This window comes from Oncorhynchus keta, chromosome 23, assembly GCF_023373465.1.
Source record: "Oncorhynchus keta strain PuntledgeMale-10-30-2019 chromosome 23, Oket_V2, whole genome shotgun sequence".
Lineage (NCBI taxonomy): Eukaryota > Metazoa > Chordata > Actinopteri > Salmoniformes > Salmonidae > Oncorhynchus > Oncorhynchus keta.
Window position 1 is genome coordinate 21406217 of NC_068443.1, and position 17620 is coordinate 21423836.

The window sequence follows — 17620 nt, forward strand, 5'->3', positions numbered from 1 at the left end:
TATATATATATACATACATACATACATACATACATACATACATACACTTCATTTGAACCATGTGTACAGACACTAATTTATAAATGCTCAAATAAAAACTTAACTCAAACTTGATCAACGTATGTTTATTCAGCTAACACCATTTTATACAGTTATGTTTGACAAAACATAACATTCTGTCACTAACACAGTTCAGACAGAGAAACTTATGACAAATAGGTGAAACGCCTCAACAATAAAATCACTTTAAAACCCTGTCACTCCCAGACTTGCCTCATAGCAACTAATTCCCCTCATCCCATCAAACCAAATGGCACCAACCATTGACCAGCAAGACCTGGGCCTGTATTCACAATGTATCTCAGAGTAGGAGTACTGATCTAGGATCAGGTCCCCCATGTCTATATAATTATGATCTAAAATACATCTGATCCTAGACCAGCACACCTACTCTGAGTTTGAATACAGGCCTTGGTTTTAAACTGCACTTTCAATACTCAAAAGTATCCCAGTTGGCCAACTTCAAAATATACCATATTCTCTCATCTGAGATATCAGGTAGAGAGAAGGGAAGCACCACCTACCCCTCTGGAATAAATATAGGACTATTCCATCCCTCCCCAATGTAAAATAAATAAAGTCTACCACAAGGCAAAGGTTGCTGACTGCCATCATGTCCAGAGGAGAGTCAAAAAGCCAGCTCCCATTGACTATACAGGTAGTTCCTTTTGTGAGCCACTGCAAGTGGCGCTCCATGTGTGCGACAGCGTTGATATACCTCTAGTGTTTGTCAGGAGTGGGTTTTTACCTAAGAAGCAGTAAGTTGGTGTCAGTTGTGTGTGATCAGTCATCCAGGCTATGGTAAAGGTTGCGAGGCAGTCAACTGATCAATGCACCAATCTCCCCCTGCTCCACTCTTCTTCCTTTCTCCTTTAATACAGACAGGGAATAAATACAATATTGTAGTTTAGAATGCAGGTGATGTGTTCTGTCTACTCTATGCAATAGATACAGTACCTGTTGTATGAGGCGGTGCCCCCGAGTCAGGTCTGGCTGTACTGCAGATCTCACAGCCTGGTCGGGAAGGATTGTTGATAAAGGTGCAGGAGGGACAAACCCATTCTGTCTGCGTGTCAGACGTAAAGAGCAGTGATGTTCAGTATACTAGCTATATGAAATATTAGGTTTCTATCAGGGAAAGAGAAAGTATGTCCTCAACTATCATCTTGTGTAGAACAATTCAATTGTGCTTGAAGCCAACAGCTGACCACATAAATATGAAAACATTGGGTTTGTACCTGTGTTTTACTGGCTTTGCAGGGTTGATCAGGTTTATTGTTGATCTGCAGAGTCTCCAAGTTGAGGGCCTCTGTGATCTCGCTCATACCCAGCCTGTCAGCCTCACGTCCGGTGCTCCCTACAGTCAATCACAACAATGGTAAATGAGTGATCAGTCCCCTTTTATAATAAAGCATCGCATGCATCTATATTTGCATACTGGCATACAGACACGTTTTTAGGATATCCACACATGCAGGGTCTGAAAAAATAAATGAGCCTTTTATAAAACACATTTCATGCAATTCTATGTCCTTTACATGAGACATTAGCATATTTTTTTTTGTATAAATACCACACAAATAGCCTAATGCTGCCTACTGTGCAACTCGCTATTCTGATAGGATGCAATTTTGGAACTTTATATATACTTTCGTATTTATAATTTGTTTTATTATTGGAGGCCTATTTATTAATCTAAACCAGTTCCTTAACCCTCTAGGGCAGGGCTCTCCAACCCTGTTCTTGGAGAGCTACCCTCCCGTAGGTTCTTTTCAACCCCAGTTGTAACTAACCTGATTCAGCTAATTAATCAGGTGCGCTAGATTAGGGTTGGAGAAAATACAAATAAAATGAGCTTACAGCCCTGATCTAGAGTCTAAAGGAGGGTTCTACTAAGCCAACATATGGAATTGTTTGAAGATGGTCATACCAAGGATCATTTAGATATTTGATTTAGAATTTTAGGACCCCTTTAGGTATGAAATATATTTTTAAATTATTTAATGAAACATTGAATTTGGCCTTACTGCTATAAGCCCATAGAAATACATATTCATAAATGGAAAAACAGTCCCAAAGAATATCTAAAGGAAGTTTGTTTTGAAGTGTCTGCCCTATATCTGAGAGATCTGAGATCAGGAAACGATCACTTTAAATTAAAAAAAAAAAAATTAACCTTTATTTATCCAGATAGGCCAGCTAAGAACAAGTTCTCATTTACAACTGCGACCTGGCCAAGATAAAGCAAAGCAGTGCAACAAAAACAACAACACAGTTACACATGGGATAAACAAACACAGTCACTAACACAATATAAAAATCTGTATACAGTGTGTGCAAATGAAGTAAGGAGGTAAGGCAATAAATACTCCAATAGGGGCGAAGTAATTACAATTTAGCAATTTACACTGGAGTGATATGTGCAGATGAGGGTGTGCAAAAGAGCAGAAAAACAAATATGGGGATGAGGTAGTTGGTTGGATGGGCTACTTACAGATGGGCTGTGAACAGCTGCAGCGATCGGTAAGCTGCTCTGACAGCTGATGCTTAAAGTTAGTGAGAGATATAAGTCTCCAACTTCAGTGATTTTTGCAATTCGTTCCAGTCATTGGCAGCAGAGGACTGGAAGGAAAGGCGGCCAAAGAGGTGTTGTCTTTGGGGAAGACCAGTGAAATATACCTGCTGGAGCTCGTGCTACTGGTGGGTGTTGCTATTGCGACCAGTGAGCTGAGATAAGGAGGAGCTTTACCTAGCAAAGACTTAAATGATCTGGAGCCAGTGGGTTTGGCGATGAATATGTAGCGAGGACCAGCCCACGAGAGCATACAGGTCGCAGTGGTGGGTAGTGGTGGGCTTTGGTGACAAAACAGATGGCACTGTGATAGACTGCATCCATTTGGCTGAGTAGAATGTTGGAGGCTATTTTGTAGATGACATCGCCGAAGTCAAGGAATGGTAGGGTAGTCAGTTTTACGAGGGTGTTTGGCAGCATGAGTGAAGGAGGCTTTGTTGCGAAATAGGATGCCGATTCTCGATTTAACAATATATTGGAGATGCACTAAACTACACTGAAGAAACTTATAAATGCAAGATCCAACAATAAGATTTTACTGAGTTACAATTCATAAGGAAATCAGTCTATTTCAATTATTTAATTAGGCCCAGATCTATGGATTTCACATGACTGGGAATACAGATATGCATCTGTTGGTCACAGATACTGTTTTTAAAAGGTAGGGGGCTTGGATCAGAAGACCAGTCAGTATCTGGTGTGACCATTTACCTCATGTAGCAGGACACATCTCTTTCGCATAGAGTTGATAAGGCTGTTGATTGTGGCTTGTGGAATGTTGTCCCACTCTTCAATGGCTGTGCGAAGTTGCAGGATGTTGATAGGAACACGCTGTCGTACGCGTTGATCCGGAGAATCCCAAACATGCTCAATGGGTGACACGTCTGGTGAGCAGGCAGGCCATGGAAGAACTGGGACATTTTCAGTTTCAGTGTACAAATCCTTGCGACATGGGGCTGGGCATTATCATACTGAAACATGAGGTGATGGTGGTGGATAAATGGCACGACAATGGGCCTCAGGATCTCGACACGGTGTCTCTGTGCATTCAAATTGCCATCAATAAAATGCAATTGTTTGTTGTCCGTAGCTTATGCCTGCCGATACCATAACCCCACCATGGGGCACTCTGTTTGCCCACATAATGCCATACACAGTGTCTGCCCTTTGCCCGGTACAGTTGAAACCGGGATTAGTCTGTGAAGAGCACACTTCTCCAGCGTACCAGTGGCCATCGAAGGGGAGCAGTCTGGTCAAGACCCTGGTGAGGCGATGAGCACCCCTGAGATGGTTTCTGACAGGTTGTGCAAACCCACAGTTTCATCAGCTGTCCGGGTGGCTGGTCTCAGACCATCCTGCAGCTGAAGAACCCGGATGTGGAGGTCCTGGGCTAGCGTGGTTACACATGGTCTGTGATTGTACTGCTAAATTCTCTAAAACGATGTCGGAGGTGGCTTATGGTAGAAAAATGAACATTACATTCTCTGGAAACAGCTCGGGTGGACATTCCTGCAGTCAGCATGTCATTTGCACTCACTCCTTCAAAACATCTGTGGCATTGTGTTGTGATAAAACTGCACATTTTAGAGTGGCCTTTTATTGTCCCCAGCACAAGGCGCACCTGTGTAATGATCATGCTGTTTGATCAGCTTGTTGATATGCCACACCAGTCAGGTGGATGGATTATCTTAGCGAAGGAGAACTGCTCACTAACAGGGATGTTAACAAATTTGTGCACAAAATTTGAGAGAAATACGTTTTTTGTGCATATGGAAAATGTCTGGTTTCTTTTATTTCAGCTCATGAAACCAACACTTTACATGTTTTATATTTTTGTTAATTGTACTTCCATATACAGTGCATTTGATAAGTATTCAGACCCCTTGACTTTTTCCACAGCTTTATTCTAAAAGGGATTAAATAGTTTTTCCTCATCAATCTACACACAATAACCCATAATGACAAAGCAAAAACAGGTCTTTAGAAATGGCACATTTATAAAAAATAAACTGAAATATCACATTTACATAAGTATTCAGACCCCTTACTCAGTACTTTTGTTGACGCACCTTTTACAGTGATTAAAGTCTAGAGTCTTCTTGGGTATGACACTACAAGCTTGGTACACAAGTATTTGAGGAGTTTCTCAAATTTCTCTCTGCAGATCCTCTCAAGCTCTGTCAGGTTGGATGGGGAGCGTCGCTGCACAGCAACAGTGCCTTGCAAAAGTATTCATCCCCCTTGGCGTTTTTCCTATTTTGTTGCGTTACAACCTGTAACTTAAATGGATTTCATGTAAATCGACATACATAAAAATGGTCCAAATTGGTGATATGAAAAAAAAAAAAGTCTAAATAATTTTAAGAATGGTGCGTGTGCTATGTATTCACCCCCTTTGCTATGATGAAGCCCCTAAATAAGATCTGGTGCAACCAATTACCTTCAGAAGTCACATAATTAGTTAAATAAAGTCCACCTGTGTGCAATCTAAGTGTCACAAGATCTGTCACATGATCTCAGTGTATATATACACACCTGTTCTGAAAGGCCCCAGAGTCTGCAACGCCACTAAGCAAGGGGCACCACCAAGCTAGTGGTACCATGAAGGAGCTCTCCAAACAAGTCAGGGACAAAGTTGTGGAGAAGTATAGATCAGGGTTGGGTTATAAAAAAATATCTGAAACTTTGAACATCCCACGGAGCACCATTAAATGGAAAGAATATGGCATCACAACAAACCTGCCAAGAGGGCCAACCACCAAAACTTACGGACCAGGCAAGGAGGGCATTAATCAGAGAGGCAACAAAGAGACCAAAGATAACCCTGAAGGAGCTGCAAAGCTCCACAGCGGAGATTGGAGTATCTGTCCATAGGACCAATTTAAGCTGTACACTCCAGAGCTGGGCTTAACGGAAGAGTGGCCAGAAAAAAAGCCATTGCTTAAAGAAAAAAATAAGCAAACGCGTTTGGTGTTCGCTAAAAGGCATGTGGGAGACTACCCAAACATATAGAAGAAGGTGCTCTGGTCAGATGAGACAAATGAAGCTTTTTGGCCATCAAGGAAACCGCTATGTCTGTCACAAACCCAGTACCTCTCATCAGCCCGAGAACACCATCCCCACAGTGAAGCATCATGCTGTGGGGATGTTTTTCATCAGCAGGGACTGGGAAACTGGTCAGAATTGAAGGAATGAGATCTTCCAGAGATTTGAGACTGTGACAGAGGTTCACCTTCCAGCGGGACAATGACCCTAGCATACTGCTAAAGCAACACTCGAGTGGTTTAAGGGGAAACATTTATGATTCCAATGTCTTGTAATGGCCTAGTCAAAGCCCAGACCTCAATTCAATTGAGAATCTGTGGTATGACTTAAAGATTGCCATACACCAGCGGAACCCATCCAACTTGAAGGAGCTGGAGCTGTTTTGCCTTGAAGAATGTGCGAAAATCCCAGTGGCTAGATGTGCCAAGCTTATAGAGACATACCCCAACAGACGTGCAGCTGTAATTGCTGCGAAAGGTGGCTCTACAAATGATTAACTTTGGGGGATGAATAGTTATGCATGCTCAAGTTCTGTTTTTTTTGTCTTATTTCTTGTTTGTTTCACAAATAATATTTTGCATCTTCAAAGTGGTAGGCATGTTGTGTTAAGCAAATGATACAAACTCTATTTTAATTCCAGGTTGTAAGGCAACAAAACATGAAACATGCTAAGGGGGGTGAATACTTTCGCAAGCCACTGCATTTTCAGGTCTCTCCAGAGATGTTCGATCAAGTTCAAGTCCGGGCTCTGGCTAGGCCACTCAAGGACACTCAGACTTGTCCGAAAGCCACTCTTGCGTTGTGTTTGCTGTGTGTTTAGGGCCATTGTCCTGTTGGAAGGTGAACCTTCGCTTTAGTCTGAGCGCTCTGGAGCAGGTTTTCATCAAGGATCTCTCTGTACTTTGCTCCGTTCAACTTTCCCTCAATCCTGACTGGTCTGCCAGTCCCTGCCGCTGAAAAATATTGTCAAAGAATGATGCTGCCATGACTATGCTTCACCGTAGGGATGGTGCCAGGTTTCTTTCAAGCGTGACACTTGGTATTCAGGCCAAAGAGTTAAATCTTTTTCTCATGGTCTGAGTCCTTTAGGTGCCTTTTGGCAAACTCCAAGCGGGCTGTGTGGTGCCTTTTACTGAGTGGCTTCCATCTGGTTACTCCACCATAAAGGCCTGATTGGTGGAGTGCTGCATAGATGGTTGTCCTTCTGGAAGGTTCTCCCATCTCCACAGACAAACTCTGGCGCTCTGTCAAGAGGACCATCTCCCCCGATTGCTCAGTTTGGCGGGCGGCCAGCTCTAAGAAGATTTTTGGTCGTTCCAAACTTCTTCCATTTAAGAATGATGGAGGCCATTGTGTTCTTGGGAACCACCAATGCTGCAGAAATGTTTTGGTTCCCTTCCACAATCCTGTCTCGGAGCTCTACGGACAATTCCTTCAACCTCATGAGTTGGTTTTTGCTCTGACATGCACTGTCAACTGTGGGACCTTATAAAGACAGGTGTGTTTCTTTCCAAATCATGTCCAATCAACCTGAAATGGTCCAGACAGTGTGGTGAAGAATGCGCAACAGTGCCTCTTCTACATCAGGAGGCTGAAGGAATTCTACTTTGCCCCTAAGACCCACAATTGAGAGCATCCTGTCGGGCTGTATCTTCACCTGGTACGGCAACCGCACAAGACTACCAAGACTCTTCCTACAGCTGGCCGCCCAGTCAAACTGAGCAATCGGGGGAGAAGGGCCTTGGTCAGGGAGGTGACCAAGATCCCGATGGTCACTCTGACAGCTCCAGAGTGCCTCTGTGAAGATGGGATAACTTTCCAGCAGCACTGCACCAATCAGGCCTTGATGGTGGAGTGGCCAGACGGAAGCCACGCCTCAGTAAAAGGCACATGACTGCCTGCTTGGAGTTTGCCAAAAGGACTCTCTGCCAAAACTCTCAGACCATGAGAAACAAGATTCTCTGGTCTGATGAAATCAAGATTGAACTCTTTGGCCTGCATGCCAAGCATCACGTCAGGAGGAAACCTGGAACCATCTCTACGGTGAAGCAGGGTGATGGCAACATCAGCCTGTGGGGATGTTTTTCAGCGGCAGGGACTGGAAGACCAGTCAGGATTGAGTGAAAGATTAACGGAGCGAAGTACAGAGAGATCCTTGATGAAAATCTGCTCCAGAGCGCTCAGGGCCTCCGACTGGGGCGAAGGTTCACCTTCCAGTAGGACAACGACCCTAAGCACACAGCCAAGACAATGCAAGAGTGGCTTTGGGACAAGTCTCAATGTCCTTGAGTGGTCCACAATAAATGTGAAAGAAATTCTAAAACCTCTTTTTGCTTTGTCATTATGGGGTATTGTGTGTTGATTGAGGAAGAAAGAAACAATTTAATCAATTTTACAGTAAGGCTGTAACGTAACAAAATGTGTAATGTGCTACACATTGAAACACAAGGAATAGTGTTTTTGTCATTTGTTATAGGCTGCTTTTAAGGACATTAAATGTGGCTCATTTGGCCAATATCCCTAATTTATTGATGTACGCTGGCTGCATGGGTGGACGCCTTTTTTAAATGTATTTTTATTTCACCTTTATTTAACCAGGTAGGCTAGTTGAGAACAAGTTCTAATTTGCAACTGCGAACTGGCCAAGATAAAGCAAAGCAGTTCGACACATACAACAACAGAGTTACACATGGAATAAACAAACATACAATCAATAATACAGTAGAAAAATCTATATACAGCAGGTGCAAATGAGGTAGGATAAGAGCGGTAAGGCAATAAATAGGCCATGGTGGCAAAGTAATTACAATATAGCAATTAAACACTGGAATGGTAGTAGCCTTAATAGGTTACTCACCCATTGCATATGGATGACAGGCACATTTCTCCAATGTCTGAAATGTAAATATTTCCTAACAGAAACCGCAACCAACCATATAAATATAATCCATAGATGCCAGTTCCCATTTAAATCAGGACTGGCAGCCATTGCTAGTGTACCAATGAGTTTAACAGTCAAAGTGCCAGGGTAAGATGTTCCAAAATCCTTCTATGGATTATATCTATGGCCACAATGCAACAAGCTGTTCTATATTTGGTGCTTGTGCTGCCCAAATTGTGGCCTTCCCGTGTAAGTATGTGTAATAAAACTTAATCCACTGCTCTTTATTGAAGCCATTTATCCTCAGTAGCTAAATTATGCTCTCTGGTGTAGTATTTTATTTATGTCTGTTCAGACAAGAGTAATATCATTTTTATAGCCTAATTTTGGCAAAATTATTTCAATTTACTTCTTGTGGCTATTAGTATGTGCACTGCTGTGTGCGTGGGTGCGTCTGTCTCTGTGGGTGTGTGCACAAACTTACCCTGGGAGTTGTGGCTGAGCCTGGAGGGCAGGGTGTAGCCCCTCCAGTCCTGGGACGTAGACCCGTTGCTGGTAGGCAGAGGTGGGGTGAGGAGGATGCCCTCCTGGTCCTGCTGGAACAGCTGGCGGGTGAGGCGGGCATGGCAGGCTGAGATCAGGTAGAGGTAGGCCATGTCCCCATCCCTCTGGACTCCATACGAGGCCAGGGACCTGGGCTCTGTGCACAAACACTGCCCTATCACCCAGCGCTGCACGAGAGGGTGGAAGCCATACTCCAGAAACACCTGATAGCAATGCAGACAGAGAAGAGAGATTTGTGAACATTTAACAATGTAGCACAAGTACTCAAGCAAACAGAAGACCACAGAAGTTTTGATCTGACCTGCTGCTTGAGTGCTGTGACGGTCATGTGTGGGAAAACTTTCACTGTGACGCAACAGGAAGAGGAAATGTCCTCCACTGCCACAGCCAAACTGCAATACAGACATAGCACCATTAACACAACTTATCTTAATTCCCCCCTAAACCTACTGCCTGTTACTTCTTCTCACCGTATCTCTCCTTCTGCGTAACTCTTCTCAGACAGTTGGATGGTGAGCGCCACCTTCTGGTGAGCCAGAGCAGATGCATGTTGAGCAGCAGCCTGGCTGTCGCCTGCTTCGATCGCCCGGGCAAGCTCCAGGCGCAGCTCCTCTTCAGAGAGAAAACAGGTTCAATTACTAATACTATATAAAAATGCATAAATGTACTGTATGTTGCCATGCAAGTATGGTAGAAAAAGAGAGAGTGGAGGAAGCATGAGTGCACTTACCAGTGAGTGGTAAGGAGGCTGTGCTGCACTGTTCTAGAGCTACTGCTGCAGTGTGCTTCTGTCGGTCATCCAGAGGATGTGGGGAACTATTTGCAGCAACTACAATGAAAGAGAAAGAACGGTCAATTGTGAGACAGCATTCTATTGTTTTAGCCACAGTATGGGGTTCTAGGAGGAGACTAAGACACAACAAGACAGGAATGCAGCTAAACAAGCAAACTAGACTAGAGAAAGACTGCCATGCCCTCTGACCTCTGTGTGCCTCTCTTAGGGATGACATCACCACTGTGGCCCACTGCTCAGCCTCCAGATCGCAGCAGAAGTTGAAGCAGATGCAGTCGTGAGGGGGCGTTGCCAAATAAATCTCGTGAAGGCGTGGAGACTTCACCTCATACTGCACTGAGCGCAAGTCAAACTCTGCAATGAACTGTGAAAAAAAGAATAGTTTGGACACAACTACTCAGGTGTGGGGTTTTGTGTAATTTGACTATTTTCTACATTGTAGAATAATAGTGAAGACAAACAATGAAATAACACATGGAATCATGTAGTAACCAAAAAAGTGTTAAACAAATCAAAATATATATTTTTGATTCTTCAAAGTAGCCTGGAATGCTTTTCCAACGGTCTTGAAGGAGTTCCCACATACAGTTGAAGTCGGAAGTTTACATACGCTTAGTTTGGAGTGATTAAAACTCGTTTTTCAACCACTCCACAAATTTCTTGTTAATAAACTATAGTTTTGGCAAGTCTGTAATGACATCTACTTTGTGCATGACCCAAGTAATTTTTTCCAAACATTGTTTACGGACAGATTACTTAATTTATGTATCACAAATCCAGTGGGTCAGAAGTTCACATATACTAAGGTGACCTTTAAACAGCTTGGAAAATTCTTGAAAATTATGTCATTGCTTTAGAAGCTTCTGATAGTGTAATTTACATACTTTGAGTCAATTGAAGGTGTACCTGTGGATGTATTTCAAGGCCTACCTTCAAACTCAGTGCCTCTTTGCTTGACATCATGGGAAAATCAAAGGAAATCAGCCAAGACCTTAGAAAACAATTTTTGTAGACCACAAGTCTTGTTCATCCTTGGGAGCAATTTCAAAATGCCTGAAAATACCACGTTCATCTGTACAAACAATAGTACGCAAGTATAAACACCATGGGACCACGCAGCCGTCATACCGCTCAGGAAGGAGACACGTTCTGCCTCCTAGAGATGAGCGTACTTTGGTGCGAAAAGTGCAAATCAATCCCAGAACAACAGCAAAGGACCCTGTGAAGATGCTGGAGGAAACAGGTACAAAAGTGTCTATATCCACAGTAAAATGAGTCCTATATCGACATAACCTGAAAGGCCGCTCAGCAAGGAAGAAGCCACTGCTCCAAAACCGCCATAAAAAAGCCTGACTACGGTTTGCAACTGCACATGAGGACAAAGATTGTACTTTTTGGAGAAATGTTCTCTGGTCTGATGAAACAAAAATATAACTATTTGGCCATAATGACCATCGTTATGTTTGGAGGAAAAACGGGGGAGACTTGCAAGCTGAAGAACACCATCCCAACCATGAAGCATGGGGGTGGCAGCATCATGTTGTGGGGTGCGTTGCTGCAGGAGGGACTGGTGCACTTCACAAAATAGATGGCATCATGAGTAAGGAAAATTATATGGATATATTGAAGCAACATCTCAAGACATCAGTCAGGAAGTTAAAGCTTGGAAGCAAATGGGTCTTCCAAATGGACAATGACCCCAAACATACTTCCAAAGTTGTGGCAAAATGGCTTAAGGACAACAAAGTCAAGGTATTGGAGTGGCAATTACAAAGCCCTGACCTCAATCCTATAGAATATTTGAGGGCAGAACTGAAAAAGCATGTGCAAGCAAGGAGGCCTACAAACCTGACTCCGTTACACCAGCTCTGTCAGGAGGAATGGGTTAAAATTGACCCAACTTATTGTGGGAAGCTTGTGGAAGGCTACCCGAAACGTTTGACCCAAGTTAAATAATTTAAAGGCAATGCTACCAAATACTAATTGAGTGTATGTAAACTTCTGACCCACTGGAAATGTGATGAAATCAATAATAATAAAAATAAATAATTCTCTCTACTATTATTCTGACATTTCACGTTCTTAAAATAAAGTGGTGATCCTAACTGACCTAAGACAGGGAATTTTTACTATGATTAAATGTCAGGAATTGTGAAAAACATTTTAAATGTATTTCGAAGGTGTATGTAAACTTCAGACTTCAACTGTATGCTGAGCACTCGTTAGCTGCTTTCCCTTCACTCTGTTGAGGTCGGGTGATTGTTGAGGCCAGGTCATCTGATGCAGCACTCCATCCACTCTCCTTCTTGGTCACATAGCCTGGAGGTGTGTTGGGTCATTGTCCTGTTGGAAAACAAATGATAGTCCCACTAAGCGCAAACGTGATGGGATGGCGTATCGCTGCAGAATGCTGTGGTAGCCATGCTGGTTAAGTACAGTGGGGCAAAAAAGTATTTAGTCAGCCACCAATTGTGCAAGTTCTCCCACTTAAAAAGATGAGAGACCTGTAATTTTCATCATAGGTACACTTCAACTATGACAGACAAAAAGAGGGGGAAGAAAATCCAGAAAATCACATTGTAGGATTTTTAATGAATTTATTTGCAAATTATGGTGGAAAATAAATATTTGGTCAATAACAAAAGTTTCTCAATACTTTGTTATATACCCTTTGTTGGCAATGACAGAGGTCAAACGTTTTATGTAAGTCTTCACAAGGTTCACACACTGTTGCTGGTATTTTGGCCCATTCCTCCATGCAGATGTCCTCTAGAGCAGTGATGTTTTGGGGCTGTTGCTGGGCAACACAGACTTTCAACTCCCTCCAAAGATTTTCTATAGGGATGAGATCTAGAGACTGGCTAGGCCACTCCAGGACCTTGAAATGCTTCTTACGAAGCCACTCCTTCGTTGCCCGGGCGGTGTATTTGGGATCATTGTCATGCTGAAAGACCTGTTTCATCTTCAATGCCCTTGCTGATGGAGGTTTTCACTCACAATCTCACGATACATGGCCCCATTCATTCTTTCCTTTACACGGATCAGTCGTCCTGGTCCCTTTGCAGAAAAACAGCCCCAAAGCATGATGTTTCCACCCCCATGCTTCACAGTAGGTATGGTGTTCTTTGGATGCAACTCAGCATTCTTTGTCCTCCAAACACGACGAGTTGAGTTTTTACCAAAAGGTTCTATTTTGGTTTCATCTGACCATATGACATTCTCCCAATCTTCTTCTGGATCATCCAAATGCTCTCTAGCAAACTTCAGACGGACTTGGACATGTACTGGCTTAAGCAGGGGGACACGTCTGGCACTGCAGGATTTGAGTCCCTGGCGGCGTAGTGTGTTACTGATGGTAGACTTTGTTACTTTGGTCCCAGCTCTCTGCAGGTCATTCACTAGGTCCCCCTGTCTGGTTCTGGGATTTTTGCTCACCGTTCTTGTGATCATTTTGACCCCACGGGGTGAGATCTTGCGTGGAGCCCCAGATCGAGGGAGATTATCAGTGGTCGTGTATGTCTTCCATTTCCTAATAATTGCTCCCACAGTTGATTTCTTCAAACCAAGCTGCTTACCTATTGCAGATTCAGTCTTCCCAGCCTGGTGCAGGTCTACAATTTTGTTTCTGGTGTCCTTTGACAGCTCTTTGGTCTTGGTCATAGTGGAGTTTGGAGTGTGACTGTTTGAGGTTGTGTTCAGGTGTCTTTTATACTGATAACAAGTTCAAACAGGTGCCATTAATACAGGTAACGAGTGGAGGACAGAGGAGCCTCTTAAATAAGAAGTTACAGGTCTGTGAGAGCCAGAAATCTTGCTTGTTTCTAGGTGACCAAATACTTATTTTCCACCATAATTTAATAAATTCCGTAAAAATCCTACAATGTGATTTTCTGTATTTTTTTTCTCATTTTGTCTGTCATAGTTGAAGTGTACCTATGATGAAAATTACAGGCCTCATCTTTTTAAGTGGGAGAACTTGCACAATTGGTGGCTGACAATACTTTTTTGCCCCACTGTATACCTTGAATTCTAAATAAATCACTGACAGTGTCATGAGCAAAGCACCCCCACGTCATCACACCACCTCCTCCATGTATCACGGTGGGAACCACACATGAAGAGATCACCCGGTCACCTACTCTGCGTCTCACAAATACACAGCGGTTACAACCAAAAATCTCACATTTGGATTCATCAGACCAAAAGGACAGATTCATGGTCTAATGTCCATTTCTCATGTTTCTTGGCCCAAGCAAGTCTCTTCTTCTTATTGGTGTTCTTTAGTAGTGGTTTCTTTGCATCAATTGGACCATGAAGGCCTGATTCACGCAGACTCCTCTGAACAGTTGATGTTGAGATGCGTCCATTACTTGAAGCATTTATTTGGGCTGCAATTTCTAAGGCTGGTAACTCTAATGAACTTATCTGCAGCAGAGGTAACTCTGGGTCTTCCTTTCTTGTTCTGGTCCTCATGAGAGCCAGTTTCATCACAGCGCTTGATGGTTTTTGCGACTGCACTTGAAGAAACCTTCAAGGTTCTTGTGGATTGACTGACCTTCATGTCTTGATGTAATGATGGACTGTCATTTCTCTTTGCTTGTTTGAGCTGTTCTTGCCATAATATGGACTTGGTATTTTACCAAATAGAGCAATCCCTTGTCACAACACAACTGATTGGCTCAACCGCATTAAGAAGGAAAGAAATTCCACAAATGAACTTTTAACAAGGCACAGCTGTTAATTGAAATGCATTGACTACCTCATAAAGCTGGTTGAGAGAATGCCAAGTGTGCAAATGGTGGGCAGTTTGAAGAATCTCTTTTTTGTTTAACACTTTTTTTTGGTTACTACATGATTCCATATGTGTTATTTCATAGTTTTGATGTCTTCTCACTATTCTATAATGTGGAAAATAATACAAATAAACAAAACCCCTGGAATGAATAGGTGTGTCCAAACGTTTGACTATAGAGAGAGGGCGGGAGAGAAAGAGAGAACATACGGTCTCCTATTTAGTACGGTTCTTCCCTTGTTCAGATAGACACAATGACAGATGATTGTAAAAACCACACGACATCGTTTCCCAGCAATGGAATTACTGTGTAATTTGAATAAACAAGATTCCAATTCAGTAGCTATGTCAAAGAAAATGTATCTAAACTGACATTGCTCAAACCAACAGAACAATGTTGTGTGTGCAATTTATTATGTCAACGCATACAATTGTTTGCATGACATTACATATGTCAAGATACCTCGCTAGGTAGCTAGACGTTGCAGTATGTCACTTACCACACTACGGCCGCTTCCGCTACTGTCCCTCAGTGCTAGCCGAAACTCTCCAGCTTTGCTGGGGTCCATACTAAGCTGAAGATGGAGAACCTCATCGACAGCTCCGGGGAGGCAAAGCGGTCGAATTCCAGAATGGCAAACCGACACTCGCACCGACATCAAAACCGTGTTGCAGCTAGCCAGTGCGGGCCCACCATGTACAGACTGGAATGTGGCTGGCACAGGCGTTGGAGCCCAACCGCTCGCGCTCAGTGCCATCTCCCCACAACAACAGTTGGGAACCACAGGTGTAACGTTATTTCAACCCCAAAAGCACAATGCACTGTTGATAGTTATGAGTCTTGATTTTAACAGTCTACCTGTTAGTAAAGAGATGGCGTTCCATGATAGCTCGTTATGTCTATCCATAGCTAAAGACGAAATGACCGTTTTTTTTTGTTATCAAAACAGGAAGTAGCGTGGGTCATCTTTTATTTACCTCCGATAGAAACCGGCGTTCATGAATATTATGGTCCGAGAGCGAGCCTTGGAACAAGGTGTGAATTAATGTTATGTTAGTATAATACTACACTCTCATTGTGAAATACTCTATTATTGATCATGAGGGGAAAAACAAACAATTATACTTGAAGTGAGGCAAATAAAGTAATAACGCCCTTCACTACAGATCCAACAAGGAGAGAAACAAAAATGAGATAAAACTACATAAACCTGGACTTTTCCAACAGACTATGCCTTTAGGACACGATGTCTGTTTCAAAATTCCTGATGGAACGGACCTTATAATATGTGATTATTCACAGAACTGAAATTGTCGTGTTGGTCTGCATTCACTACTGTAATAGCCTTCTTGCAATCATTCCAATGGATTTTAAAAACATATTTAATAGACAATATCACTATTTGACTATTAAAATGTGTGTGTGTGAGAAGGAGATGGTGGGAATGGATGATGTTTGTGATGACAGGGTGAAAGGTGGCAAGGTAAATTAACAATGGTGAAATAAATGAATAACCACCCACATATCACTGGGAGCTGTTTTGTTTGGTCTCTTGTCTCAGTCTCAAAGGCACTATTTAACATATTTTTTTTTGGCATGGGAATAACACATTATCAAACATTGATTCAATACACATCCCAAGAAAGCTTTCTTAAAAGTATTGCACAGGGGGCTTTATGGTGACGCAACTTAGGAAATGGCTGCCTAGTTTTTCGTTCTTCACATCGGTTGGGTATTTCCCCCACTAAATTCAAGTATTTACTCTGAGCATTATAATAACTTATGGAAAAGGTTGAGGAGCTACAACAACAGCCCATACGACAGATATAATCGTCGATGAACACGAGATGGCTAATGCCAGCGCAAATAAGATAGCAGCAGCAAAATAACCCTCATTTCGTGAGATGATAAAGGTGGAATTGCGTGTAAAGGGTTGCGCTGATCGAATCTGGTATCAGGATAAGTATGACACTGAGTCACCGATTTTATGCTATGTATTTTTTATTAGCTAAGTAATAAGTGGTAAATGCCATTTTTGTATATACGGGTCCGCTGTAACACCACGCAGGGTAGAACAGAGAACTGGCCAACACCCTAAAGATATCTTCTTTAAATACTCTGACAGTAGTAGTTCCTGCTTCCGAGCTGGCCTGTCAGAGTAGAGATCAAGTGTGGTTTAAACTTACTCAATCTATGTTGATTGTTGGCGCCCCAACTGGTCCCAGCCCCCGGGCGCTCCCATTGGCAGGTGTAGTTGTTGCTGGGTAGAATATCTATGCGCTCATCCCCTAAATACCGTTATCTCATATCTGGTTCTTGTTACTGCTAAGTTTGAGTTCTAACAAAAGGCAGTCTGTTTAACTGCCTACGTGTTGTACATGTCTCCCACAACTCATGATAACTACTTATACCTCAAGGCCAGCCACAGCCTTTCCGCTAGTCACATCATATGTTGCAAAATGTTGCTTTTAACATACAGACACCCTCATGATAGGCCAAGCATATTTTCAATCTTCACATGCGCGAGGCGCTCACAGGCTTACAAGAGGAACTTCGAGAAAATGTAAGAAAATAACTAAATGAGTTCAAGAAGGACATTTAACCAGAAACTTGAAGAAAACAAATTAGAACTTCACAGCATATCTACAAGAATGGGGGACGCAGAACATCGCATTGGGGAAACGGACACATGGAACTTCACAGCATATCTACAAGAATGGGGGACGCAGAACAGCGCATTGGGGAAATGGACACATGGAACTCTGCAGTCAAGGAAATACTTGAACATTCACTGAAAAGCCAACATGCACTACAGGCAAAAGTGACAGAACTCAAAGAATTCTCACGTCGAAACATTAAACTTTATAATGTAGTAGAGGGCGTAGAAAAAGACTGTGCCCAAATTCGTGGAG

At 42.7% G+C, this 17620-nt stretch overlaps 1 protein-coding gene across 3 annotated transcripts; it reads right to left on the minus strand.

Moving 5' to 3' along the window:
• Positions 1–110: 110 nt before the first annotated feature.
• Positions 111–15823, minus strand: LOC118401989 (ranBP-type and C3HC4-type zinc finger-containing protein 1-like). 3 transcript variants are annotated; one of them, XM_052476806.1, is made up of 10 exons: positions 15208–15807; positions 12115–12258; positions 10105–10279; positions 9853–9951; positions 9593–9734; positions 9424–9514; positions 9043–9325; positions 1299–1417; positions 1018–1126; positions 111–930 (listed from the first exon to the last, which is right to left on the minus strand). In XM_052476806.1, exons 2-10 carry the CDS (start codon positions 12190–12192, stop codon positions 857–859), a joined length of 1170 nt encoding a protein of 389 aa, XP_052332766.1. In that variant the 5' UTR covers positions 12193–12258; positions 15208–15807; the 3' UTR covers positions 111–856. The 3 variants fall into 3 exon arrangements, 2 of the variants coding, with proteins under 2 accessions (XP_052332766.1, XP_035655654.1); XM_035799761.2 differs by lacking the exon at positions 12115–12258 and having other exon boundaries at positions 15208–15805; XR_008077381.1 differs by lacking the exons at positions 111–930; positions 1018–1126; positions 12115–12258 and adding an exon at positions 4702–6485 and having other exon boundaries at positions 15208–15823.
• Between the last annotated feature and the right edge of the window lie 1797 nt (positions 15824–17620).

Coding starts and splice junctions, on each gene's coding strand:
- LOC118401989 (XM_035799761.2), bottom strand. CDS start 15,465: ATGGCACTGAGCGCGAGCGGTTGGGCTCCAACGCCTGTGCCAGCCACA. Junction 10,280..15,207: donor GCGGAAGCGGCCGTAGTGTG/GTAAGTGACATA, acceptor TTTTTTTCACAG/TTCATTGCAGAGTTTGACTT. Junction 9,515..9,592: donor TACGCAGAAGGAGAGATACG/GTGAGAAGAAGT, acceptor TCTGTATTGCAG/TTTGGCTGTGGCAGTGGAGG.